The sequence below is a fragment of the Ovis canadensis genome, chromosome 2 (genome assembly GCF_042477335.2).
Source record: "Ovis canadensis isolate MfBH-ARS-UI-01 breed Bighorn chromosome 2, ARS-UI_OviCan_v2, whole genome shotgun sequence".
NCBI classification, from domain to species: Eukaryota; Metazoa; Chordata; class Mammalia; order Artiodactyla; family Bovidae; genus Ovis; species Ovis canadensis.
In genome coordinates, this window is record NC_091246.1 from 248,636,952 (window position 1) to 248,664,607 (window position 27,656).

A 27,656-nucleotide genomic window follows, 5' to 3' on the forward strand; every position below is an offset into this window, starting at 1 on the left:
CACATTCAATCCCTGGTCAGGGAACTAAGATCCCACATGCAGTGCAGTGTGGCCTGAACAAAATAAAATTTTTAACCTACCCTGATATTGCTCTGGGTTTATCTTATTTCCAAATAATACTATAATTTATTTATTATTTATTACTCATTTTCTCCCAAAAGTCTTGAAATAGAACTTGTACTTCAGAAAGTGACCCACCCTCAGAGTACATGTCTCTTGGTTTGAGTATCTAGTAGGGGATTTGACACTGAAGAGGTTGCTTTACAAAATAGTGAGGAATTTGTTAGCTTGCAAGGTATTATTGGAGAAGGCGTTGGCAACCCACTCCAGTACTCTTGCCTGGAAAATCCCATGGATGGAGGAACCTGGTGGGCTGCAGTCCATGGGGTCGTGAAGAGTCGGACATGACTGAAGCGACTTAGCAGTTTCAGCGGCAAGGCATTATGATCGTATTCTGCCTCTGGGGGATGTCACGTTTTAATTATAGGAGAGACTATATGGAACATGTATATCTACTTAATTTATAAGAGGCAATATTTTCTAGTTAGGTAGCATAGTTTGGTGATTAATAATAAAACTAAAGCAAAAGCTCTGGAGTCATGCAGACCTGGGTTGCAGTCTTGGTTACATTATTCATTCATTCTGAGAGTGAAGTTGCTCAGTGGTGATCACCTTTTTGCAATCCCATGGGCTGTAGCCTACCAGGCTCCTCCATCTATGGAATTTTCCAGGCAAGAGTACTGGAGTGGGTAGCTATTCCCTTCTCCAGGGGATCTTCCCAACCCAGGGATCGAACCCAGGTCTCCCACATTGCAAGCAGACACTTTACCCTCTGAGCCACCAGGGAAGCCAAAATAAGTGGGTCATTCATTCTGACTTTACACAAATTAACAACCCCTCTAAGCCTTGGTTTTTTCCATCTCTAACACAGAGACAGGAAGAATAATGTTTCCCACTTCCTTGGGTTGTTGTAGGTATTGAGTGAGGTGTTGCTTGTATAGCCATTGGCTCTGTCACTAGTACATAGTAGAAAGAAAGTAGAAACTGAAGTCGCTCAGTCATCTCTGACTCTTTGCGGCCCCATGGACTGTAGCTTGCCAGGCTCCTCCATCCATGGGATTTTGCAGTGGGTTGCCATTTCCTTCTCCAGGGGATCTTCCTGACCCAGGGATCGAACCTGGGTCTCCCAAACTGCAGGCAGACTCTTTACCATCTGAGCCACCAGGGAAACCAGAGCACATAGTAAGTGCTCAATAAATAAGTGGGCCGGAAACCCAGACCAGCAAATAGATGATTACAGCGGGTTGCCATTTCCTTCTCCAGGGGATCTTCCTGACTCAGGAATCAAACCCGGGTCTCCTACATTACAGGCAGATTCTTTACTGACTGAGCTACGAGGGAAGCCCCAGTACATAGTAAGTGTTCAATATATAAATGGGCCAGAGACCCAGACCATCAAATAGGTGACTACTGCCTTCATTGAGAAGTGCTGGGGCAAAGGGTACTGAGTCCAGTGGGAGTCCCAGAAAAAACATTAAGGAAGGCTTCCTGGAGGAACTGACATCTTATCTGAGCAGCTGAAAGGAGGCTGGGATATGTTATGGGAAGAATAATGAGAGAGCTGTGTTTCCCTGGTGGCTCAGATGTTCAACTATCTGCCTGCAGTGTGGGAGACCCTGGTTCAATCCCTGGGTCAGGAAGATACCCTGGAGAAGGAAATGGCAACCCAGTATTCTTGCCTGGAAAATCCCATGGATGGAGAAGGCTGGCAGGCTACAGTGCATGGGGTCACAAAGAGTCAGACACGACTGAGAGACTTCAATTTCTACTGTCTTTTCTTTTCCGTTCATGGCAGGCGAGGAGAGATGAGAGGTAAGGCTGTAAATGGCAGGAGCAAGAGATCATATAGGACCAGATAGCCATGAAGAAGTTTGGCTTTCACTCAGAGAGCAATGGGGGTCATTGGAGAATTCTAAGGAGGGGAGCAGCCGACCAGATATGCAAGACTAGGGGAAGAGAGACTGGTGAGGAGATGAGAGGTGGTGCGATCTGAACTAGTGTTGGCCAGGAAATGGAGAAGGTGACCATGTTTGTGAGACATTTAGGAAGTAGTGATAATGACTGAGTGAAGGCTGGTGGAAGGAGATGGGGAGTATGACTTCCAGGGGGCACAGTGGTGCCTTCCACCAAGACAGAGAGAGAAGGAGCGAGGTACAAGATGGCCAGTTCAGTTTTGGACACGCAGACTGTGAGGCAGTCACATGAAACCATCCCGTAAATGGTTATATACATAGATCTTAAGCCAGAGAAGGTTCCAGGCTGGAGAAAGAGTCTTGCAAGATAGGCTCAGTAACAGCCCCCAAAGATACCCAGGTCCTAATACTTAGAACCTGTCATTGTCTATGGCAAAAGGAATTTTGCAGATGTGATTAATTTAAGGATCTTGAGGAGGGGAGGTTATCCCAGATCCTCTGGATGGGCCAAAAATGTAACCATAAACATGCTTATAAGATGGAGATCAAGGGAAATTTGACCACAGAAAAGAAGGTAATATGACACAGAAGCAAGATGGCCTTTAAGATGCGAACTTTGCCCCAGGCCAAAGAATGCAAGGAATGTAGTTCTAGAAGCAGGAGAAGGTGAGGAAACAAATTCTTCTCTAGAGCCTTTGGAGGGAGTGTGGCCCCGCTGATACCTCGATTTCCGTCCAGTAAACTTCAGACTTCTGACCTTTAGGACTATAAGAGAATAAATAGGTGTTGTTTTAAGCCGCCAAATTTGGGGTAATTTGTTACAGAGGAAATGACTAGAGAAGACATCAACATAAATGGTGTAAGGAGAGCTGTTGGCGTTGCATGAAGGTTTCCAGGAAGCCTGGGTGGAGTGAAAAGAGCAAGGGGTCCAACTTTTAAGATACACCCAGAGGAATTTCCCTGGTGGCTCAGTGGATGGGGATCTGCCTGCCAAAGCGGGGGACATAGGTTTGATCCCTGATCCGAAAGGATTCCATGCAGCATGGAGCAACAAAGTTCATGCATCACAGCTACTGAGCCCATGTGCTGCAACTACTGGCTAGCTAGATAATCTTCTCAATGAGGTAGTGGGGTGAAATACCGTGAGATCATTTCAAAAGGGGGGAGATTCAAGCTTAGAGAAGCAAGCAATTCACTCAGCTGTGTACAGCTTGGTCCACAGCAGTGCCAGGATGGGAACTGAGATCTGACTCCAAAGCCAATGTTCTTCAGCGCAGTGCTTCCTGATATTTTCTAGAGGACCTCATGCTCCAGAACTAAACCTAAGTGGATTTTTATCCTGAACACCATCCCTTATCCACCCAAATATATACGTCCTTTCCCAAGAGGCAGAGTTTAGTGGTTGTGAAGGAGTGGTAGTCTTGAGCCTGGTCGGGATGGTGAGTCGGTGAAAGGCAGGAGAGTGAGCCCAGAAAGAATGAAGGTGTGGGTGAGAGGGCTGGGTAAGGGGTAGTGGGGAACCAGTTCCTGAGCGCCTGTTGGGTACACGCACGTGTAAGGCTCCCTCCTGCCCAAATCACAACCAAGTGGCATTAGACTTCCCATTCTGCAGAGAACGAAACTGAGGTTCCAAGAAGGGACGTACTTTCCCTTAAATCACAGCTAGCTAGGTCACCAAGACACACAGACCCCGGAGGCACGGTCCACGGTTGGGAACAGAGCCAAGGGGCGGGTGTGGGCGGTCCTGGCCGAGCAGAGGCCCAGAAACTGGTGTGCGGGGCAAGGGAGGGGTGGTGCGATCCGGGGCGCAGGCAGGGCACCGAGGGCCCTCCGATCCCGGGCTCGAGAGAGCGATGACCGACCAGGTGGCGATAATGCTGAAGGGTGAGACCGTGAGGGCTGAGAACCAACAGACAGGAGAGAAGACGCAGGGTGCATTCAGGAGGGGTGCGGAGATGGGGTCCCGGGCTTTGGGAGGGAGGGTAAGTTCAGAGGCCCCGGAGCCCGACAAAGGGGCGGAGCTCTGGACGCGCCGAGAGGGAGGCCGGGCGGAGTAGCTTTAAGGGAGGCCGAAGGACCCGGCAGAGACGCACGGAGAGGGGACTCGAAGCCCTCTGAGGGGCTAAGGGCGGTGACGCGAGCCGGGGGCGGGGCAGCGAGCCAGGGGCGGGGTTTTCAGGAGCCGGGAGGCCAGGGGGCGGGGCCGATGGGCCGGGGGCGGGGTAGTGAGCCAGGGGCGGGGCTCTTAGGAGTCGGGAGGCCAGGGGGCGGGGCCGATGGGCCGGGGGCGGGGTAGTGAGCCAGGGGCGGGGTTCTCAGGAGCCGGGAGGCTAGGGGGCGGGGTCGATGGACCGGGGATGGGGTAGTGAGCCAGGGGCGGGGCTCTTAGGAGCCGGGAGGCCAGGGGCGGGGCCGATGGGCCGGGGGCGGGGCAGCAAGCCAGGGGCGGGGTTCTCAGGGGCTGGGAGGCCAGGGGCGGGGCCGAGGAGCCCCGCGAGGGCCGAGCCCGCGCGGTCCCGGCTAAGGTGCAGAGAGAGGCTGGAAGGCTGTGGGCCGGGCTGAGAAGCGGGCGGGGTGGGAAAGGTCGGGGCTCCCGGGACGCTTAGGGGAACGCGGCAGTGCCAGGCGAAGGGGGCGGGGCGGCACGGAGGGGGCGGGGCGCGCCGAGTCCTGGACTGCGCTCGCGGCTGGCGGAGAGGCCGGCCCCGCTCAGTGCAGCAAGCGCCCCCCGGCCCCATTCCGGCAGCCCCGGCGCCCACACCTCGCGCCCGCCATGCCCGAGCAGCTCAGCGTCGCCGAGTTCCTGGCCGTCACGGCAGAGGACCTCAGCTCCCCGGCCGGGGCTGCTGCCTTCGCCGCCAAGATGCCCCGGTGCCGTGGGGCAGCCCTGGCGCGGGAGGAGGTGAGAAGAGGGCCGCGGTGGGAGGGGTCTGGGGTCCGGGCAGGGCCTTTCCTTGACCTTCACAGGCGTGACCCGAGCAGTGACGGTCCTTACCGCGCCCCAGAAACCTGCCCCTTCTCTAAATCTTTGAGAACCGAGCGCATCTCTAACATCTGGGTCCTCCCCGTCGAATGCCTGGGGCGGAGGGCGAGGAACCATCTGGGGGGCCTCGCAGTCACCTCGACGACAGACTTCCCAGGTCGAGGGACATACCCACAATGTTCTTGATGACCTGCAGCTGGGTCGCTTGTGGGTTTGCTCAGCGCCTCACAGCATCTGTTTGGGTTTTCATCTTTGGAGCCCCACAAGTTCGTCCCCTAAGTCACTCCCTTTCTGGGAAGACGACCTTCCCGCCACAGTCCTGAACGAAACTTCTCCCTGGGAACAGGGAGGCCCCCTCTCCCCTAGACTGCTGGTTCTGAGATTTGGCTGGTGTTGTGGAATGAATGCGGAGGAGAAGGCGCCAGGAGCCGGGGTTCACCTTGGCCAGGCTGTTCAGGAGTTTACAGTCTCCTCTCCCCTCCCCTCTCCTCTTTGTCTTTTCCAGCACTGCCGTCCCAGGCCTTTCCTTTAGCCTTTGCAGGCTGCCCCACCCCATTCCCCTGCTCAGAGGAGTTCTTTCCTTCTCTCCAGACCCACCGCACTTTCCTGGGCCTCCTCTGCCGGAATATTCTAGGGCAGACACCCTGAGGCTTTGAGCCAAAGGAGAATAATGTGTTTTTGCAGCTCCCTTTCAGAAGATGCCCTGAATTTAGGTGGCGTTTTGGACCTCAAGTGGCTCTCACCTTCCATCCTTCACCCTGAGAATATTGAGCACCTACTGTGTAGCAGATAGAAAGATTAGTAGTTCCTCATACTCTGGGCCAATGTCTTGGGGAATCTCTCCTCCTTCTCCTCTCCCCTGCTGTCTGAACCCCCATCCTGGAGTAGTGATGATAGAGGACTATGGAAAGATCATCCTCTTTGGGGAAGGCGGTGGACCTGTGTTCAAATTCTGGCTCCGCAGTTTGCCAGCTGTGTGAGCTTGGGCATGTGACCTGATCTGTTTGTGTCTCCACTTTTGGCATCTGTAAAATGGGGATAATAATGTTTGCCTCATGGGACTATGGTATTAAATGAGGCCACGTAGGTAACGCATGCATTTTGATTAATGGAATGATTATAGGGTTAATTGACAGACCTCTTTAGACAGGGCTGGGTCTCTTTTTGTCCTCATGTCTTTCACAGTTCAGTCAGTTCAGTCTCTCACTCATGTCTGACTCTTTACGACCCCTTGGACTGCAGCACACCAGGCTTCCCTGTCTATCACCAACTACCAGAGCTTACTCAAACTCATGTCCATTGAGTTGGTGATGCCATCCAACCATCTCATCCTCTGTTGTCCCCAGCCTAGCCTAATGCCTTGCTCATAGTGGGGGAGGGGCAGTACTTGTTTGAAGGGGCGATGACCTTTGGCTTCTTTCCTTGAGCAGAACCAGTAGCTTGGAACTTACCGCCTGTGAATGTAGGATGTATTTTACTGGAGGCATACAGGGAAACTGCCCAGAACCTCCTCTTGAGGAGAGAGAGCCTCCAGAGGATTGGCTTCATTTTGTGACCTGGAAGAGGTCAGTGGGATCAGCATCCTTAGGGCTCTCACAGTTCATACTCCTGTTGGGGTTGTTCATTAATATGTTAAATCAGAGCAGGATCTGGAGAAAGGGCTGTACTATGAACCTTTCTCCAGGGACAGAAATGCCCGTTTATGCCTGTGCATCTGGTCTTGCCCGACTCCGTGTGGGTAAGCACTGTGTGCGCCTGGGGGAGGGAGTCCTCAGAATGGATCTGGAGGCCGCTGCAGGCTCCTGTCAGGACTCTGCCTTGGCTCCAGTGTAGGCCTGACAAAATCCAAATCTTTGCCTTTGAGACTTTAGTTTGGTGCATGCATGTGTTCATTTTTGCACCAGAAAGGTTTCTGACACCCAAATTCAGCTTTTCTCTTCAGCATGTCAGTGCCTCAAAAGTTAGACTCTGACCTTTGGACTTTCCTGAGGTTTCCTGTTTGGCTTTGCGTTTGTGTTTATATTTACATGCAGTTTGATGCTGGCATTCCCCCAGTCTCAGTTCTGGGCATGACTGACCCCCATTCTTGAAGCTCCATTTGGCTGAATCAAAATTTGACTGATTCTCAAAGCAAGTCCTCCAGCTGGTTTCCTGGGAGTAACTAAGGGCTCTGCCCTGGGACTTGCAGTCTCTTTTTTTGCTGTCCTGCTAAGGAGGGTCCTGGGTAGGTTACAGGAAACTAGAATATCAATGCTGAGAAGCGCTTGAAGGTCAAGATCACCTAGGAACTCCCATTTAAGATGGGGAGGGGACACATGTATACCTATGGCTGATTCTTGTCAGTGTTTGACAGAAAACAACAAAATTCTGTAAAACAATTATCCTTCAATTAAAAAATAAATAGGATTTAAAAAATAAATCTGAAAAAAAAAAAAAGATGGGGAAACTGATATCCAGAGAGTATTGTAGACTTGTCTAAGCACCCACAGCTGGGGAATGGAAAAATCAGCGTTTCCACACAAATGTTCTAACCCTTGGTCCTATTCGCTTTCCTTCTAAAGTCCCTATGTAATTTCTCTGAACCTCAGTTATTTACCCTTAAGATGGGTCTAATAATCCTTCCTTGCTTACCTCTCTGGGTTGGTAAACGTTTTTGTTTTTAATTTAAAACTGTTCAAATATAAGGGAGTATTAAAACAGATAATCATTCTATCAACCACCTTCTTCCTGTCCTGGGCCACTGTTACACTGATATTCACAGTAATACAGGTGAAAATGGACCCAGGGAGATTAAGGTAGTTGCCTTGTGTCACCTTGTGGATCTGTCTGACTTTAAGGCTGCTCTGTGTCCGTTCTCCATGCTATTTCTCTGCTAGACACCAAGAACATAAACATGCTGCTCGGGTTTGCTGTCTGGTAAGTGGAGCCCCAGGAGTCTATCCAGAGTACACAGAGAAAGATATGGTTAGTGCCATATGAGACCAGTGGAGCAAGGCAGGGAGCGAGACTGATGTAGTCAGGGACAGCTTCCTGGAGGAGCTGACACTTCCCAGATGAGTTTTGAAGGATGGAAGAACTCCACTAAGTGGAGAGGACAAGTGAATGAATATGGAAACAGATGGGAAGAAAGCATATTCAGGGACCAAGTAAGCCACTATGACTTGTAGTGAGCCACTAAGTCTCACTATGACAATGCTGAGACTTCACGCTATGTCATGTATCTTAAACTACCAATGAACATACAGTGGGTCTTGGATGAATCAGTCCACCACAAATACACTTGTGTTTTGTATATGTTTTTGGAAATTTAATGAAGTTTTCATTGAACAAAAGACATACTGATTTTTAATTAAAAAATTTAAAGGCAACAGAAAAGCTGCAGTCACCTCTGACCATGTCTCATGATTCCTGTCCTCTCCCCAGAGGTAACTGCTGTGTAAATGTGCACGCTTCCCAGTATCTGTCCTCAGAGAAAATGTGTTCTCAGTAAAGGGGTGGTGGTGAAGAGGGATGTTTACCTAAATCAGTATCGTGTCTTATAATGCATAGTTTTAAGTTTCCTTGGAGTCAAATTCATCTTTTCCTTTGTACCTTAAGCGTTTTTGAATCTAATTTTAGAAAGGATTTTATTCTTAATTCTCAGTATTCTTGTGAATTCTACGTTCTGCTTTGTCATGTGTCAATACTCGTTTTACCCAAATAATAACATTTTTGTTTTTAAAAAAATGGTAGAAATTATGTAATCGTAGAGAATTTTTTTGTTTGCAAGAAACAGAAAGCCTCTCAAGTCTATGTTGAAGGGAAACTTGTTTTAAGGAATTAGAGATGCCTTGTGGTACTGGGGAGCAGTAGACCTCACCCAGGCCTCATCAAGGCCCCACTTGAGGCTGCAAAGTCGTCAGGAGCAAAAGCAGCTGCTTCATCCTTCCCCCTGCCTCCGGCCTCTGTTTCTTTCTGCACCCCTGAGCAGTGCTTTTGCTCACTCATCATCACCCAGGCCCCCAAGGGCATCACACAGTCTTCCGGGAGGCCGGGCATCGTTAGCCCCCACCTTCACGTGAACTCACTGGTCCAGCTTCTAAAGGCAACCAAACCAGTCTTGTGTCCCACTTCCAAGTTCCTGGTAGGTTGGTGGGCTGGGCCACCAACCTTCCGGACTGGTTCCAGAATCTGGGTCTCCGCCCCTGGTTTCATCAGCAGAGGTCATGAAGGGATAGACCCAGGCAGGGAAACACAGCCATGGAGACCTACACTGTGGGAGGAGACACTTCTCAGAGAAGAGGAGCAGGACCTGGAAAGTCCCCACCCTCACCCCTACTTGTCCATGGCAATCCGTTTGGCACAGTCTAGGCTCCAGGGAGAGGCGCTGTGTTCATCCTGTTTTCTGCCTCTGGTTATCCAGGTGAAGAGGAACCCCAGTTTGGAAAACTCAGCCGTGGTGCAATTAAAAAGATGGTGAGCTGAGGTGTGCAGCATGACTTGGAGGGTCTTGAGTGTCATTTAGGCATTTGGGCTTTTTGCTGGACAGCAGAGACAAGTCGACCAGTCATGTTGTCTAAGGATTGGATGAGGTTGTCGCTGCTGAGTGACAGTGGCCAACATCGTGCAGGGAAACTGCTCCATGCCAGGCCTTACATTAGGCCCTGGGTAGACACATTACTCATTAAGAGAGACACAGTCTCTGCTCTACTGAGCTTATAGTCTCCTGGGGAAGACAGACAGTAAGTAGGTCAGTAATTGCACCTGTCATAAATGTCATGGAGGCTCCTCCTCCCTGTCTAGGCCTGCCCTGAGGCTTGGTTCTGGGTCCTCATCTCTGCAGGCAGTCTCATCCATACACATGGGTTCAGTGTTCTGGCTTCAGCTGGCTCACATATGTGTACCTTTAGCCCAGACCCCGGAGAAGGCAATGGCACCCCACTCCAGTACTCTTGCCTGGAAAATTCCATGGACAGAGGAGCCTGGTAGGCTGCAGTCCATGGGGTCGCTACTAGTCAGACATGACTGAGCAACTTCACTTTCACTTTTCACTTTCATGCATTGGAGAAGGAAATGGCAACCCACTCCAGTGTTCTTGCCTGGAGAATCCCAGGGACGGGGGAGCCTGGTGGGCTGCCGTCCATGGGGTCGCACAGAGTTGGACACGACTGAAGCGACTTAGCAGCAGCCCCAGCAGCCCAGACCTTCATGTCCAGCTGCTCACATGGCTGTTTCACTTTCACTTGGTCAGTGTGTCCAAAGCCACGTCACAACTTCTGCCCCAGGCTAGCCCTTCCAGTTTTCCCTTTTCAGAGAAAGGTCCTTCCCTCTCTTCTGTTACACAAGCCAGAAGCTCCATGTCCTTCATCACTAAAGGTAATTAGTGTTCACTTCTAAGCATCTCTGTCTGCTTCTCTACATCGCGACCCTGGTCCCCGTCACTGTCACCTCTCCCCTGGAATGCTGCACTGGCCTCCTAACTTGTCTTTCCACTTTCGCTCTGGCCCTGTTCTCCCTAACAGCCCTGTGTCGCTGTCTTTGGCAGCATACATCCTAGATACATTTTACATTTACTTGCGTAATTACTTTATTGAAATCTGATTTTTCACTAGATTTTGACTTCCATGAGACAAGAACCTCTCTCACCACTGGATCCCTAGTGTTGACCATAGCACCATAGTAGGAGCTCAGAAAATATCAGCAGAATAACAATGAAAAGAAGAAACCTGAAAAGGAGCATTAATAGAGAATAATGGGGTGAGGGTGCTCTAGTTGGAGGGAACACCTTAGGGAACATCTGAGTCGGTAAAGAACCTAAAGTGTTTATGATACTGAAAGAAGGCCAGAGGAACAGAAGCATAGCCTGGCAAATGGGAGATCCACCCCAGATGAGTTTGGGAAGCAAGGGCCAGATGATCTTCAAGGCTGTAGGCCCTGGTGGCAAGTCTGGATTTTATTTATTTTACAGGCAAGCAACATGACCCAATTTATATTTTTTATTTATTTCTTTTTAATATTTGCTTCCTTTAATATTTATTTATTTATCTGGCTGCCCTGGGTCTTAGTTGCAGCATGCGAACTCTTAGTTGCTCCATGTGGGATCTAGTTCCCTGACCAGGGATTGAACCAGGGCCCTCCTGCATTGGGAGCAAGGAGTCTTAGCCACTGAACCACCAGGGAAGTCCCCCTCAACTTATATTTTAGAAAGATCGTTATCAGCTGCTGCATGGAGACGAGATGGGAGGAGTCGGGAGAAGACCCAGGGAGGCTGTTGGCAGTTGTTCATGGAAGAGACGATGGTGGTTGTGGGGAGCAGTGGTTGGGGCTGTGGTTGGTGGAGAAGTGGGCAGATTCTAGAAGGATTTTATAAGTAGCAACAGCAGGATTTGTTGATGGAGTGCATGTGGAGAGTGGTCAAGAATGGTTCCCAAATTCCTAACAAAAGAATGCCATTGCCCCTTCCTAGGAAGAGAAATCTGAGACAGGAACAGGTTTGGAGGGTAGTCAAGAATTCTGTTTTTACATCTTATAGGTTTTTGAAGCATTCAAGTGGAGAAGTCAAGAAGACATTTAGATATATTCATTTGAACGTCAAAGGACTAGGCAGGAGATACACATCTGAGAGTTGTCAGCATTGAGATGGGCTTCCCTAGTAGCTCAGATGGTAAAGCATCTGCCTGCAATGCAGGAGACCTGGATTCGATCCCTGAGTGGGGAAGATCCCCTGGAGAAGGAAATGGCAACCCACTCCAATATCCTTGCCTGAAAAATTCCATGGACAGAGGAGTCTGGTGGGCTATCGTCCATGGGATCGCAAAGAATTGGACACGACTGAGTGACTAACAGACACACACAGCATTGAGATAATGGGTTTCAGACTTGGATCTGTGTAAGCATCACCTGGCATCATTCCCAGAGTCCTATTGAATAGCTGTTTCTTACTTAGCCTTCTTATTGCAAGTAACAGAAACCAACCTGAGCTGATTTAAACAGAAAAGAAGTTCACTGAAAGGGAATATTCAGTAGTTCACAGGATTTCTGGGAAGCTGGAGAACTGGGGCAAGGCAGCAGACGGGATCTCAGCCAAGCCACTCTCCTGAGCCAGTTTGGCGAGGACACTGCTGACATGCATTAAATGCCGCAGCTTGTGCCGCCGCTGTCCCCTGGGGACTGGGTACTTTCACCGTTGGTGGTGTTATTCAGTCGCTCAGTCGTGTCAGACTCTGCGACGCTATAGACTGCAGTATGTGATGCTGCCCTGTCCTTCACTATCTCCCGGAGTTTGCTCAAACTCATGGCCGTTGAGTCAGTGATGCCATCCAGCCATCTCATCCTCTGTCGCCCACTTCTCCTCCTGCCCTCAATCTTTCCCAGCATCAGGATCTTTTCCAATGAGTTGGCTCTTTGCATCAGTTGGCCAAAGTATTGGGGCTTCAGCATCAGTCCTTCCAATGATATTCAGGGTTGACTTCCTTTCGGATTGACTGGCTTGATCTCCTTGGTGTGCAATTTTGCCATCAGTATCAGAATGATCTTCCACTCTCTCTGCTCCTGATTCAAAGTCTGCGTTGAGTGCCTCTGATTGGCCAAGCCTAGCTCCTGCATTCCTGTTCCCTAGCTTCAAGGGAGTCTGGAAATCATTAATTTGGTCTCGGCAGCTTTTGTAGAAGGCAAGCTCTGCTGAGGCCTGGGTAGCAAGTAATTTCCCAGGTGTAGGAAAGAGATTTAGATACCAGTCTGGCAGAAATGAGAAATGTCCTTGGCTGGTTCACCAGCCTGGAGGAGAATGTCTGGGAATCTGCATCTTAATCAGCAGCCCAAGGAGATGCTCATGTAGGTGGTCTATGAACTACATAATGTGTTTATTGCATTTAATGCATTTAGTGCATTTAGTGCTTAAAGAAGTGGGAGTAGATAAGATCACCTAGGGAGAGGAATGGAGACAGTCTGGGCTCAAGCTCTGGGGAGCTCCAGGTCTGACAGGTTAGGATGGGAAGAGTAGTTAATAAGGGAGATAGAGGAGCTGCCAGGGAGGAAGGAAGGAAATCAAGAGAGTACAGTGCCTCAGAAGCCAGGGGAGGAAAGTTTTGATGAAGGAGCAATGCTCAGCTCTGTCAGATGTCCAGAGGTCAAATAAGAAAATGACAGAGCCATGACTCCTAACCTTGGCAACTTGGAGGTCATTGGTGACCTTAAGTGCTATTTTAAGGTCACCTTAAGTGACCTTAGTGCTGTTTTCCCCTCCACACCGGCTTGGACTAATTTGAGGGGGAGACAGATGAGAAATTTTCCTGAGAAGGGAAGTAGAGACATGGGATGCTAACCAGGGACCTGGGCCAAGAGGGTTTTCCAGGCCAGATTTAGAACCCGGCTCTGTCTGAGCCCAGCCTCTTCCCACTCCAGGCTGCCTCTGCACGAGGACACAGGGTCCTCCTGGAGTGTGAGCCTCAAGCCCAGTCTTGCAAAGTCTCCTTGTCTCCCCAAATTTCAGTCTTTGGGCCCAACCTCCTTGCTTGGTATTCAGCTGTTTCTGGCCACCAAGGTGACACAGGCAGTTTTGGGGACAGAAACTGGAGTTTTAGGTCTGAGTAGAAGGGAAATGCTTTCTGCAAAGTCAGTTTGGTAGTATAGTCCTCAGATATCTTTGCCAGAAGATTCCTTTGATAGGCTCAGAGTATATGCAGCAGTGAAGCCCACAGGGGCACAGTGAGTTCCCTAGACTCTGGGGCAGGGCTTTGGGCCCCCTTTGTCCTGGGAACTTTGGGAGTGGGCCTCACTGTGAAGGTACAGGAGGCTAAGCTGGGAACAGCTGCTAAAGGTTTTCTTTTTTAAAAATTATTTTATTTTTTTTGGCTGCACTGCATGGCATGTGAGATCTTAATTCACCAAGCAGGAATCAAACCAGCACCCCTTGGTTTGGAAGCACAGTGTGTTAACCCCTGGACTGCCAGAGAAGTCCCTGCTAAAAGTTTTCTAACTGGGCTTGGTTTTGACTTTGAGCTTTCAAGAACTTCAGATGTTGTTGGCTCCACCCAGACCTACAAATCAGAATCTCCCAGTGGTGAGACTTGGGCAAGGGAACAGTCAGAAGTTCCCCAGGCAACTCTGATGGGCAGTCAGAGTGAAAACTATTATGGTGAGCTGTGCGTGTGCTCACTTAAGGTTTGTTACTCGTTAAACACTATTTGTTGAACATCTGCTGTGTTAAAATGGTAGTCTCTGAAGGCATAGACGTGACAAGGTACCCACCTGGGAGGGAGAAGAACTCATGCCCATGGAAAGATGACTGACAGCCCACAGCATAAAGCGGTGTGGCTGAGATCCAAGGAGGGAGTCCTGTAACTGAAGTCAAGCAGACTTGGGTTTGAATTCTTATGGGTTATGTAACCTCAGGCACATGACTGGAATGGTCTGAACCTCAGTTTCCCCATCTGCAAATCAGGGTGATGATAACTGTCTTATGGGGCTTTTTTGAGGGGATTACATATAAAGCCTCTAGCATCTACCTGGAACATAATAGATACTTAATTTTTAAAAATTCTCTTTTACTGAAAACACAAGTATCCCTGCTTATAGAATAGTTAAGTAGATTAGTAACCACAGAGAAAAGGGGAAGGTCATTGCAATAGGCATGAGGTAATTACTGTGAGTAAGCACTAAAATTGTGTAGTTCTGGCACTGGAGCAAAATGAGAAATCTTGTGTACCTTGCAAGTGTCCGGGAATGAGTAGCTGAGCCTGATTCTGGACGAGACGGGGTGTCCCCTCAGCTCTGCCCTTTGCTCTCTCCCATCCATTTCTTTCCACATCAAGCATTTGTTGAGAGCCGTCTCCATTCTCAGTCCTGGCTGCACATCACAATCCCCTGGGTTGCTTTTAGATAGATAGTTTTTTTTTTTTTTAATAGAGATAAAGTTCTTATGATACAAAATACACCATTTTAATCATTCTAAAATGTACTGTTCAGCAGTCTTTATTCACAGGGTTGTGCAATAATTGCCACTGTCGAATTCTAGAACATTTCCATCAGGCCAAAAAAGAAATATTGTGCTCACTAGAAGTCACTCCCCACTGTGACTCCCTCCAGCCTCTGGCAACTGTCAGTCTCCATGGATCTGCCTATTCCAAACATTTCACTTCAGTGGAATCCTACAGTATATGGACTTTTGTATCTGGCTTCTTTCAGTTAGCTTAATGTTTCAAGGTTCTTCCATACCCTCCTGGCAACGTTACAAGCATTTCTCATGTACATATTAACTCTTGTAATCCCCATCAGAGGCACAGAGAGATGAAATAGCCCAGGAAGCAGAATTGCCAAAGCACGTATACAGGATGTGCCTGCAATATTTGCAGCTTACTTACACTAAGAATTATTCACTGATTATATGAAATTCTAATGTAACTGCGTGTCCTGTATTTATTTTTGATACATTGGGCAACTCTGCTAGCAGTAAGTGGCCAAGCCAGTTATTTGGACATGAGCACATGGGAGTGCCTCACCTCTCACTCCCCCGGGGACTCTGACTTAACAGGATGTTAAGCATGAAGTGAGGCTCCGGCTCCCTTATTTTTTTAAGCACTCCAGGTCTTTCCCCTGATAAACTGGGGTTGTGTCTCAGGCCCTGGGCATGCAGAGATGTCTGCTATCTTCTTGCTGGCTGTCATACAGCCCTCCCTGTGTGCCTGACACTGGGCTAGGTGCTTAAATGCCTGTTGGCATTCAGTCTTAGATAAGAGCTATTTTTATCCCTTTGAACAGATAAGGACATGGAGGCTCAGAGAAACTGAGTCACTTGCCCCAGGTCACACAGCTAAGAGAATTAGAACTAGAATTTGGCCCTCAGAACAGTGTGATGTCCTGAGTACTTAACCCCTGTTGCCTTTTCTGTGTTTCCATAGGGCCCTGCTACTATTCATTTACTCATTCATTCATTCCACGAAGATTTACTGCTGCTCACGTGCCAGGCCCTGTGCTGGGTGCTGTGGATATGAAAGCAAATGAGCCCACCCTTGCCCTCCTCTTGTAATTAATTGATTTTTTTAAAATTCTGGCGGCCCTGGGTCTTCATTGCAGCGCCGCAGGCTTCTCATCAGAGAGCACAGTCTCTAGAGCGCCCGTTCGGTAGTTGCAGCAAATAGGCACTCTAGTTGTGGCAACCTTAGTAGCTCCAGGCATGTGGGATCTTAGTTCCCCGACACCAGGATCAAACCCCGGTGCTCCCCCCACCCCAACCACCCCCACCACCTGCTGGCAAATTCTTATCCTTGCCCTTTTAGTGTTTTCAGTGCCCGTAGAGAGTCAGAAGTGGTAAATTAGGGCCACGATTGCTCTGATAGAAGCCTGCGGTGGGCCTGGGGTGGCATAAAGTCAGTTCTGTTTTGGTGGGGGGCAATGACCTGTAAGCTGAGTGGGAAAGGATGGAATGTTTGCTAGACAGCATGGCGAAAGGTCTAGCAGCTGGAAACAGCCAGACACACTGAGGAGACTGCAGACCTGGGGAGGACCGGGGTTCAAGGGGTTCGTGGTGACCGTCAGGTGGGGGCAGGGAAGGATTCACCCAGGCCCACCCAGAGACCCCAGAGGACGGGAGGCATGGGGCCCTGCTGCCCTGTCCCGGGGACAGGCTGCATTCTCCTCAGGGTGGGGTGGAATTCAGGGCTCGGAGCCAGAGGTCAGATGGGAATCTACAGCAATCCTCGGGCAGAGTTCTTGCTGTCTTAGCTCATCTCTGCCGAGCAGTCTCCCGAGGAAAATCCCAGCCAGGAAACTTGGGGTTTGTGGAGGCCTCGGTGCACACAAAGGGTGCGGCTCCCTTCCTGCAACCCCTCTTCCCCCCCAACCCCAACCCCGCTTCCCATCCCACCACCCTGCAAGGGGCAGCTCATGAGGCTGAGTTGGCAGGGCTGGCTGGGTGCCCGGGATGGGGAGACGGCTTCAGGAGCCCGACCGTGGGGGCACACGGCCAGCCACAGTCTCCAGCAGCGCAGGAAGGAAAACAGCGAGAGACTGAGGGACCCTGAAATAATAAATGTTGGAGCTGGCAGGAGCCTTCCATGTCACCGCCCAGCCCCTCGTTCCAGACAAGGAGTCGGCCTAGGGAGGGAAGGAGACTGACTGCTCGAGGTCACAGCAAGGGCCGGGGCAGACCTGGGCTGGCAGTGGAGCCCCTCCTCCGGACCGTCCCAGCCTGGATGCTCAGGTGCTGGGGATGGGGGATAATCCAGATGAAAACCATTTGGAGACATTTGCTCCTGCTGGTGGGGCTTCCCAGGTAGGTGGTGCTAGTGGTAAAAAAAAAAAAAAAAAAAACTCATCTGCCAATGAAGGAGATGTAAGAGACACAGGTTCGATCTCTGGGCTGGGAAGATCTCCTGGAGGAGGGCATGGCAACCCACTCCAGTATTCTTGCCTGGAGAATCCCGTGGACAGAGGAGCCTGGCGAGATACTGTCCATGAGGTTGCAAAGAGTCAGACAAGACCAAAGCCGACCTAGCACGCATGCACGCTCGTGCTGGTGGCCAAGCTTAGGGAAGCCTTACTGAAGATGCTTAACTCAGCTCTGAGTCCTGGAGCTTTGACCAGAAAGGGCCATGTCTGCAGGTGGGGAAACTGAGGCACAGATGGAGAAAGGAATTTGCTCAGAGGGATACAGAGGGGCTGATGGCAGAATTGAGCCTAAAATTCAGTGCCCCCACTCCTTTCCCTAAAAATGTTTCTGCATTGCTTCCAAAGATGCCTGACATCCACCGTTAGAAAAACCATGACCTAATTTATTAATAATCTTCACAGCCATCCTTACAGAGCTGAGTGGGGCTCAGAGAGGGGTACAAGTGAGAGAAGGCTCTGGAGCAGAGGGCGCTACTTACAGGACTCTGAGCCAATTGCCTCACTTCCCCCAGCCTCGGTTTCCTCATCTGTAAAATGGGGAGGATATTAACTACCTCACAGGAATAAACAAGGAAACAGAAATAAGCCAGCATTCCATAAGTGGGGGTGGTGGCTGGATTCATGTAAGTAGATCCTCCTGGGAGCTTGGAACCCAAGTGTTTCCTGTTGGTGATCTGCTTTGGGCCAGGCTGGGCTGTGCTGTCCCATCACCTAGTCAAGCCTGAGGTTCAAGGTTGCACCCCTTTTCTCCCACTTGAGCCTGGGTGTGCAGATGCGTCCCTGAGTCAATCTTTCTACCACAATAATTTTTTTTTTCTTTGGCTGAGTCGTGCGGCTTGCAAGATCTTAGTTCCCTGACCAGGGGTTGAACCCATGCCCTCTGCAGTGGTAGCATGGAGTCCTAACCACTGAACCACAAGGAAGTCCCATCTACCATGAGAATTTATCGGGTCACTCTTCTCTTGTTCAGAACTCTGCGGGACCTCCCCATCACTCGTGGTTTGGGTTAAATGCATGGATTCTGAAGCCCAATAGCCTGGGCCTGAGTCCAGTCACACCACTTACCGGCTATGTGAGCTGGACAAATGCCATAACTTCCTCGGGCCTCAGGTTCCTCATCTGTAAAACTTTCTGGGGATGTTGACAGGATTGCGTGAAATAACGCAGACTCTGTCACGTTCTTAGAAGAAGCCTGGCACGTGGCGGTAATGTAAAACCATCCCCTGGCTTCTCACTAGGAACATGGGCTCCCAGTGGGTCACGCAGGGTCCCACTTAGCCTGAAGCCTCACTACTCGCCACTTCCCCACTCAGCCTGGTAAGTGCCTGCCACATAAGTTCCAGGCCGTTCCCCAAATGTGCTGACGCTTCAACCCAGGGACTTTGCCAAGGCGCCTCGCCCCTCTTTTTTTTTTTTTTTAATGAATTAATTGGGCTGTGCCGGTTCTTCCTTGAGGCGCAGGGGACCTTCGATCTTCATTGCAGCATGTGAGATCTTTAGCTGTAGCCTGTGGGATCTAGTTCCCTGACCAGGGACCAAACCCAGGCCCCCTGCACTCGGAGCACAGAGTCTTAGCCACTGGACCACCAGGAAGTACCCTCTCCCCTCTTAGAGTTGTCTTCCCATCCTGCTTTTTTCCACAAATGTCTCCTCATCTTTTCAAGGCTCTGGTAGAGCACTGCTTCATCCCAGGGTAGGGTGGGCGCTCCTGTGCCCTCTTCCGCCCAACAGGCATCTCTTCTGTTCCAGCCTCATCCAGGCCACCTCAGCCCTTGTCTGGGCACATCCTTATCTACGTTTGGCCTGACCTCCTCTCCCCAGCACTTGCACAGTCAGGCAGAGCACAGCTGGACACTCAGTATGTGTGGACAAGCCCCCACTGTGTATCGGCAACTCTGTTGGAGAACTTACCCCAGCCCCTACCTCGGCCCCACTGGGCAGAGAGGGGCAGCCTTCAGATTTGAGGTCCCAGAGTAGATGCTGTTCGGGGAGTAGAACTGAGCTGGGATTGCCTGGAGGTGGGATGCTAGCAAATACTTCCCAGTCCCACCCTTGCCCCTCCTTGCTGGCCACCCATGAAGGGCCCTGTGGGGCTCCCTGCCTTTCTCTGGATCTGCTGGTTGGGCAGGTGGGTGAGCAAAAGCAAACTTAGAGCATGATATGAACAGGACAGCTCACATTTGCAAGGGCTACAAACTTAGCCAGTTCTTATGATCCAAATCCCAATGGAAAGTGGCTGAAGCAGGAGTGACTATCATTCCCATTTTTAAAAAAATTATTAATTTATTTAATTGACTGCGTCAGGTCACGCGGGATCTTTCATTGCTTGGACTCTCTAGTTACGGCACACAGGCTCCAGTTTGGGTCCCAGGTCGGTCTCTGCCACTTTCTGGCTGTGTGAGCTCAGGCAACTTTCTTCACCTCTCTGAGCCTCACTGACATCAGCCAGATGGGAATAAAAGCAATACCTGCCTTATCGGGATGTTATGAGTCTTAAAGGGTGGATGTCAAATTGCTTTGCAAACTGTAAAGCCCTGTGCAAGTTTTGGATTTAGTCTTTCCTTAGTTTGTCTGCATTTCCAGTGAGAGCTGGGGCCAGAAACTCACCTGAGCTTTTGGTTTGCAGTCTGTAAAATGAGGAGATAATGTTAGATTATCTCCCATATTCTGTGATTTAGTCTCTCAAGGGACGACATCATGGTCCAAGGCAAAGGTAGAAAATGGTTTTCATCTCCTGTGCCAATTATAGTTTGATAGGTAGAGGCTGCCTGAAGAACTGCCTTAACAGAATGATGAAACAAAGCCAGTCAGTGGGGAAGATACTGTGGTGGATTAATCATGGCCCCAGCGGTCATGAAATCCCACAGAAGACGTGCCTATGCCCTGTATTATAATAGTCCAAAGGAATGAATGTCCAATGGTGAAATTTAATCTGCAGCTCCCAAGGCCTTAGCTTTACCAGCTCTGCCCCCTGGATTGGGTCGCCATGGTTACCTCAGCTGGTTCTGAGAAACCACAGGCCCGAAGAATGGCTCCCATTGATGAATCCTGACCCAGGAAGGGGACATGCAGAAGGCCCTTCCAAGCAGGGAAGCTGGGCACAGCCCTAGTGCTGCCATCTATGGACTTTTGCTGCAGTGTGTGTGTGGGTGTGTGTGTGGGGTGTCTGTGTGTGTGTGTGTGTGTATGTCTGGGGTGGGGTGGGGGGCAACATGGAGCTGTATCACCAACTGGAATTCAGACTTTGTCCAAGCCCAGCCAGGCAAGGCTGCCTGAAGGACTCCAGTTGATTTTCTGAGTTCAGACATGTCCCCAGAACTCTGAGTTTCGCCTCCCTTTGCCCAGTGCCTGCCCAGACTCTTGCATGAACTCTTAGCTTTGAGAGAAATCTAAATGGCCATCCCTGTTGATTCAAAATCTGAGCCACACTCTACCACCCGAAGCCCCTGAGTACTTCCAGCTCACGCCTTCCAGGGCAGCTTATTCTTCCTTAGGAACTTCTTCCTCTGAGCTGATGTCTGTTTCTGTCTCTCTAACTTCTACCTGTCAGTCCAGGTCAGGGCCAACGTCAACCGATCTGTTTCCTCTCTAGTAGGACAGCCCTCAGAGAAGGCGATGGCACCCCACTCCAGTGCTCTTGCCTGGAAAATCCCATGGACAGAGGAGCCTGGTGGGCTGCAGTCCATGGGGTCGCCAAGAGTCGGACACGACTGAGCGACTTCGCTTTCACTTTTCACTTTCATGCCTTGGAGAAGGAAATGGCAACCCACTCCAGTGTTCTTGCCTGGAGAATCCCAGGGACGGGGGTGCCTGGTGGGCTGTCGTCTACGGGGTCGCACAGAGTCGGACACGACTGATGCGACTTAGCAGCAGCAGCAGCAGCAGGACAGCTCTGGAGTATTTGCAGTGGGGGCCCAGCCACTACCGTCAACTTCCTTTTCTTTGGACAGGTCTCCCTCTGTCGCTCCCTCCTCCCTTCCTGTGTTGAGGGGATGTTGAGGGGATATGATAAAAATGCTTGAGCTGAGATTCAGGCTCAAAGGCAGATCCAGCCCCAGGATCAAAGGAGCCGTGTCTCAGTGGGGCTGCTTGCTCGTAATGAAAGAACATTGGCGCTGCACTTGGCCAGACCTGGGTTTAAATTATGACTCTGCTGCTCTGCATGTTATGTGACCTGGACAAACCTGGACATGCTCCTTCCCCTGGCATTTTCATCTACAAAATGCAGATGGTGATGCCTACCTCAGAGGGTGGCTGGAAGAGTGACAAGTAAGAGCCTGGCCCAGAACGCTTCCTCAGGCACTCAGGACGTGTAACACCTTGGACTCTGTGGCTGCCCAGTGGCAGAGATTGCACTGTGGTCCCTTCGGCACCGTGGTTCCCACATCTTGCTGAGCAGGCTCATGGGTTGGGGGAGGTATCTTCAATTAGCTCAAGGAAAGTTGAGAAATCCTCAATCAAATTCAGTTTCATTTTGAAATGGATAATATTATTATCAATCAAATAATAGTTTTCTAAGCATTTTACCTATGTGGGTTCATTTCCCCAATAACCCTACGTAGTAAAAACTATTATCATCCTCATTTCATAAATAGGGAAATTGAGGCACAGAGAGGTCACATAGCAAATATCTAAATGGAGCTAGAATTCAAGACCGGGTAGTTTGGGGCCAGCCTCGTAATTTTAGCCATGATGATTTACTGCATCTCTGAAAGGTAGAATTAAACCAGTGATCCCCAAACTTTAGCGTGTGTCTGAATCACCTGGAATCACCTGGAGGGCTTGTTGAAACACACATTGCTGGACTCCACCTCCAGATTTTCTGATTCAGCTGAAGAATTTGCATTTCTAACAAGTTCTCAGCTGATGTGATGCTGCTGACCCCACTTGGAGAATCACTGACTTGGGGATTAAATAGACCTCCTTGAGTCCAGAGGCTAATTTTTGTCTTTTCCTAACCTATCCAGTCACAGGAATGAGGAAGGAGGGCTGATCTCATACAGAGGCAGAAAGCAAACCACAGTAAAAATCATGCTCATATTTTCCAAATGCCTCAAGCCTTGGCACATGCTGTTGTGTCTGCAGTCTCATCTGAGCCTCACAGTGACTCTGTGAGCTAAGTGGAGAGTGGATTTTTTTCCCCATATGATATTATCTTTCTCCTATTTTAAAGAAGGGGGGATGTTGCTGGGCTAGTGTCAACCAGGGAGATAGTCTCCAGGAGACTGGGGCTAGGATCTCAGCTTGTGACTCATACTATGGTAGCCTCGTTACCGGAGTTCCAGAAACCTCTGTGCCTTTCTCCAAATCCCATCCCATTCCCAGGCTATGAGCAGAATTTCCTCCTTAAAAATGGGCTTCCCAGCTGGTAAAGAATCCACCTGCCAATGTAGCAGATGGAAGAGATGTGGGTTCGATCCCTGGGTCGGAAAGATCCCCTGGAATAAGAAATGGCAACCTACGCCAGTATTCTTGCCTGGGAAATCCCATGGGCAGAGGAGCCTGGTGGGCTACACTCCAAGGGGTCACAAAGAGACATAACTGATCATACACACGCATGACAGAGATCACCCCTTCCTTTCTTTTTTTCTTTAATTAATTCTTTTTTCTTTATTTCTTAGAGCAGTTTTAGATTCACAGCAGAACTGAGTGGAAAGTATAGAGAGTTCCCATATACCCCTGGCCCTACACATGCACGGCCTCCCCCGCTACCATCACCATCCCACGCTAGCACGGAACATTGGTTATCGTCAGTGGCCCTGCACTTGCACACCATTATCACCCAAAGTCCACAGTTTGCATTAAGGTTCTCTCTTGATGGGGAACATTCTGTGGGTTTGGACAGCTGTGTAGTGAGATGTGCCCACTAGCATGGCATCATGCAGAATAGTTTCACTGCGTAAAACTCCTTTGTGCTCTACCCACTCTCCTTCCCTCCAACCCCTGGCAACCACTGACTTTTTACAGTTTCCATAGTTTTGCGTTTTCCAGAAAGTTATATACTTGGAATCATATAGTATATAGCCTTTTTAGATGGGGTTCTTTCCTTTTAAGTTTCCTTTATGTCTTTTGTGGCTTGACAGCTAATTCTTTTTTAATGTTTTCTTGACTTTTTATTGTCCTATTTTCAATTTCCTTGACTCGTGAAAATGTTAGTATTTCTATTTTTTTCCTCTTTAAAAAAAATTATTTTAATTGGAGGATAATTACTTTACAGTATTGTGATTGGTTTTTGCCATGCACCAACATGACAATATATGGAACACCTCACAAATCTGCGTGTCATCCTTGCGCAGGGGCCATGCTAATCTTCTCTGTATCGTTCCAATTTAGTGCATATGCTGCCGAAGTGAGCATGATAGCTCGTTTCTTTTCAGCGCTAAATAGTAGACCACTGTCTTCCAAGTTTCGACAGTGATGAATAAAGTTGCTATAAACATCCATGTGCAAGTCTTTAAGTGGAAATAAGTTTCGACTCATTTGAGTAAATACCAAGGAGAGCAGTTGCTGGATCATATGGTAAATGTCTGTCTGGTTTTGTAGGAAACTGTGAAACTGTCTTCCAAAGTGGCTGTGCTGTTTTGCATGCCTACAAGCAATGTGTGAGAGTTCCTGTGGCTCCACTTCCTCACCAGCATTTGGTGTTGTCAGTGTGTTGGGTTCTGGTCATTCTAATAGGTGTGTGGTTCCTCCCTTCCTTTTGAAAAATACTTGCTGAAAACTAACATGAAATATCCGTTACATACCACTGGTCAGAACTCTGTCACGTGACCACATTTAGTGGCAAGGTAACCTGGGAAGTGTAGTCTTTATTGTGACTGGCCAAGTGGCCATTTGAAAAATCAGGGTTCTAATTGCTAAAGGAAGAAAAGAGAATGGGTTGAGAGCCAACCAGTAGCATCTAGTCTACTGCAGGGAAGACAGACCCTCTTAAACTAGTTTGAGCTGTCAAGGGAATTTGTTGGGTAGATTTGGGGGTATTTCATGGAGGCCCAAAGACAGGAAGTATGGAAGGGCCTCTGAGAGTGAACGACCTGGAAAGTTGTCGGAAACCAGGGCAGCTCTTTTCTTGTGCCTCTCTATGGCAGGGTGGGTCTTGTTTCCTTCTTTCTACACATCTACTTTGTTCTTTTCCCTTTGCCCATGGTAGGGAAGGTGTCCCAGCTTAACACTTCCAGTCAATTATCTAGCTTTCCAGAAAGTGAAAAAGTAAAAGTGAAGTTGCTCAGTCGTGTCCAATTCTTTGTGACCCCACGGACTGTAGCCTACCGGGCTCCTCCGTCTGTGGGATTTTCCAGGCAAGAATACTGGAGTGGGGTGCCATTTCCTTCTCCAGGAGATCTTCCTGACCCAGGGATTGAACCCGGGTCTCCTGCGTTGTAGGCAGATGCTTTACCATCTGAGCCACCAGGGAAGTTCAAGCTTTCCAGAGCTGATTCCAAATTTCTTGGAAAGAGAATCTGATTGGCCCGGCTTGGGCCAGGTGTCCACCTTGGTCCCGTCAGCTATGACAAGAACAAACAAGGCAGCAAGGGCCCACCTGTAGAGAGCTTGTCAGAGAATATGTGTCAGGGAATAGGAAGACTCCCCAGAGTAGCTACAGCATGGACGTAGACCGCTCAGGTCTGTGTCCCAGGGCTTTGCAAACCATCACTCATTTAGATAAACAGTTACTGAGCACCTTCTGTGTGCTTGGCACATGATCTGCCTTCTAGGGAGTTTTCTAAATCTCTTTGAAATCTGTGTATATCTTTGCTGTTGTTCAGTCAGTAAGTGGCATCTGACTCTTTGCCACCCTATGGACTGCTAGCATGCCATGCTTCCCTGTCCTTCACTGTCTCCCAGAGTTTGCTGAAATTCATGTCCATTGAGTTGATGATGCTATCTAACTATCTCATCCTCTGCCTCCCCCTTCTCCTTTTGCCTTTAGTCTTTCCCAGCATCAGGGTCTTTTCCAGTGAGTCAGCTCTTTGCATCAGGTGGCCAAAGTATTTGGAGCTTCAGCTTCAGCATCAGTCCTTCCAATAAATATTCAGGGTCAATTTCCTTTAAAATTGACTGGTTTGATCTCCTTGCTGTCCAAGAGACTCTCAAGAGTCTTCTCCAGCACTACAGTTTGAAAACATCAATTTATTGGTGCTCAGCCTTCTCTAGGGGCTTCCCTGTGGCTCAAATAGTAAAGAGTCTGCCTGCAATGCAGGAGACCCAGGTTCGATCCCTGGGTCGGGCAGATCCCCTGGAGAAGGGAATAGCAACCCATTCCGGTATTCCTGTCTGGAGATTCTGTTGGACAAAGGAGCCTGGTGGGCTTACAGTCCTTGGGGTTGCAGAGAGTTGGACATGACTGAGCAACTGATTCACTATTTTCAGCATTCTTTATGGTCCAGCTGTCACACCCATACATGACTACTGGAAAAACCACAGCTTTGACTGTCGGCAAAGTGATGTCTGTGTTTTTTAACATGCTGTCTAGGTTTGTCATAGCTTTCCTTCCAAGGAACAAGCGTCTTTTAATTTCATGGCTGCAGTCACCATCCTCAGTGATTTTGGAGCCCAGGAAAAGAAAATCTGTCACTGTTTTCACTTTTTCCCCTTCTATTTGCCATATCTTTAACCTGCACTGTCTTTTGGAGTGAAGTCCCAGTTCCTTACATTAATCAGCTCTTATCTTTCCCTTTTCGGGGAATCAAGGACTTTGGCTAACACGTGTTTCCCAGCCTGCGTCTTCAGGAACTACAGACCTGTCTGCGTTCTCTCCTCTTGTCTTTGTCTCTCAAGTAGAAGTGTTTTAGTTCTTTAGCTGAATCAGTTATGGCCTCCTCTCCCAGTCTCCCTTATTCCTCAGCTTTCTTTCTTTCTTCAGCCCTAGGTGGGCCTCTACTGGTCCCAGACATGAAAGTTATCTCAAGGCCATACTCGGGAAAGAGACCATTAGGTTTATATTACCTGGAGGAAAAGTACCTAGAATTTGATGGGTACTTTCTAGCATCAGAGCAACTGCTGACTGTTCATTGAGGACACACTCTGTGCTTCCCACCAAAGTGAAAGTCACTCAGTTGTGTCCGACTCTTTGTGACTCCATGGACTGAATAGTCCATGGAATTCTCCAGGCCAGAATACTGAAGTGGGTAGGCTTTCTCTTCTCCAGGGGATCTCCCCAACCTAGGGATCGAACCCAGGTCTCCCGCATTGTGGGTGGATTCTTTACTAGCTGAGCCACAAGGGAAGCCCAAGAATACTGGAGTGGATAGCCTATCCTTTCTCCAGGGGATCTTCCCAACCAGGGTCTCCTGCATTGCAGGCAGATTCTTAACCAACTAAACTATCAGGGAAACCCAAACTAAACCCTTTATGTGCATCATCTCATACGTACAATCCTCATAATGGTCCTGAGAGGTAGGCATTATTTCCTGCATTTTACAAACAGCTGATCAGAGAGCTTGGAAAGAAGAGGAGCTTGACCAAAGTCACACAGCATCTGTGCAGTGGAACTGCACTTCAAGACCAGACCCCTCTCCCTCCAGAGGCTTCCCACAGCCCCAAGGCTTCCAGAACACTCCACTGCCTCCAAGATCTGTCCCTTGCATGTCCTATGAGTTTCATTTAAAATCTTTGCAGATACCATTCCAAATATGTTTGCTAACCCTTGTCACATTGAAGTAACTCTTTGGAGATCACATTTTGATTCCATTTTAGTCACTGGAAGAAACGTATGGGGCCTGGGATCAAGATGGGGCCGTCATGTGTGGATGGAGCACTGTCCCAGGGCACCCGCAGAAAGCCCAGCTCAGACGTTGCCCCACTCTTTGACTCTGGGCAAGACTCCCTCCCTCTCTTGGCCTTGTTTTCCTCACCTATGGATCTGTGGGCCCTTTGCAGCCCTAATTCTGTCATTTCCCACTTGACTCTGCATTTCATGAGGGTTTCATGAGACTGGCAATTTCTCTACCCCACTAAAACAGGAGTGTGTCTGGGAGGTTTCCATCTGGGTTGAGCCCCCAGGAAAATGTGACTCCTGTTTCTTCCCATCACATCTTCTGGCTTCCCTACAGTCTGACTGTTTGTTCTGCAACCCCTGGACTTTGGGGTTGGGTTGCCTGACATCATCCCACCAGTTCTGTCCATAGGGGGCTCAGTGTCCCCTCGACCCTCCTCATATCCCCCCCCTCCACTGGTATCCTGGCCTCTTCCTCCTCATCCTCACATGACTGCTTATTGAGCCTAGGGTATGGGGAACAAGTGTTCCCCAGCTGAATCTTTCAAGAATATAGAGATGTCGGGACTTCCCTTGGTAATCGAGTGGTTCTGAATCTGCCTTCCAATGCTGGGGATGT

At 49.3% G+C, this 27,656-nt stretch overlaps 1 protein-coding gene and 1 non-coding gene across 2 annotated transcripts in view; one reads left to right on the forward strand and one right to left on the reverse strand.

The window, feature by feature from the left end:
- The first annotated feature begins 3,773 nt into the window (after positions 1-3,773).
- The window catches only part of ASAP3 (ArfGAP with SH3 domain, ankyrin repeat and PH domain 3), a 50,787-nt gene continuing 26,904 nt past the window's right edge, over positions 3,774-27,656 (forward strand). Inside the window, 2 exon segments of the mRNA XM_069579056.1 lie at positions 3,774-3,955; positions 4,720-4,875. Coding sequence (XP_069435157.1) covers positions 3,827-3,955; positions 4,720-4,875 — 285 coding nt within the window. The 5' untranslated portion in view covers positions 3,774-3,826.
- Positions 23,574-23,679, reverse strand: LOC138434799 (U6 spliceosomal RNA). Its single transcript, XR_011254880.1, has one exon. It is a non-coding gene; the product is annotated as a U6 spliceosomal RNA (small nuclear RNA).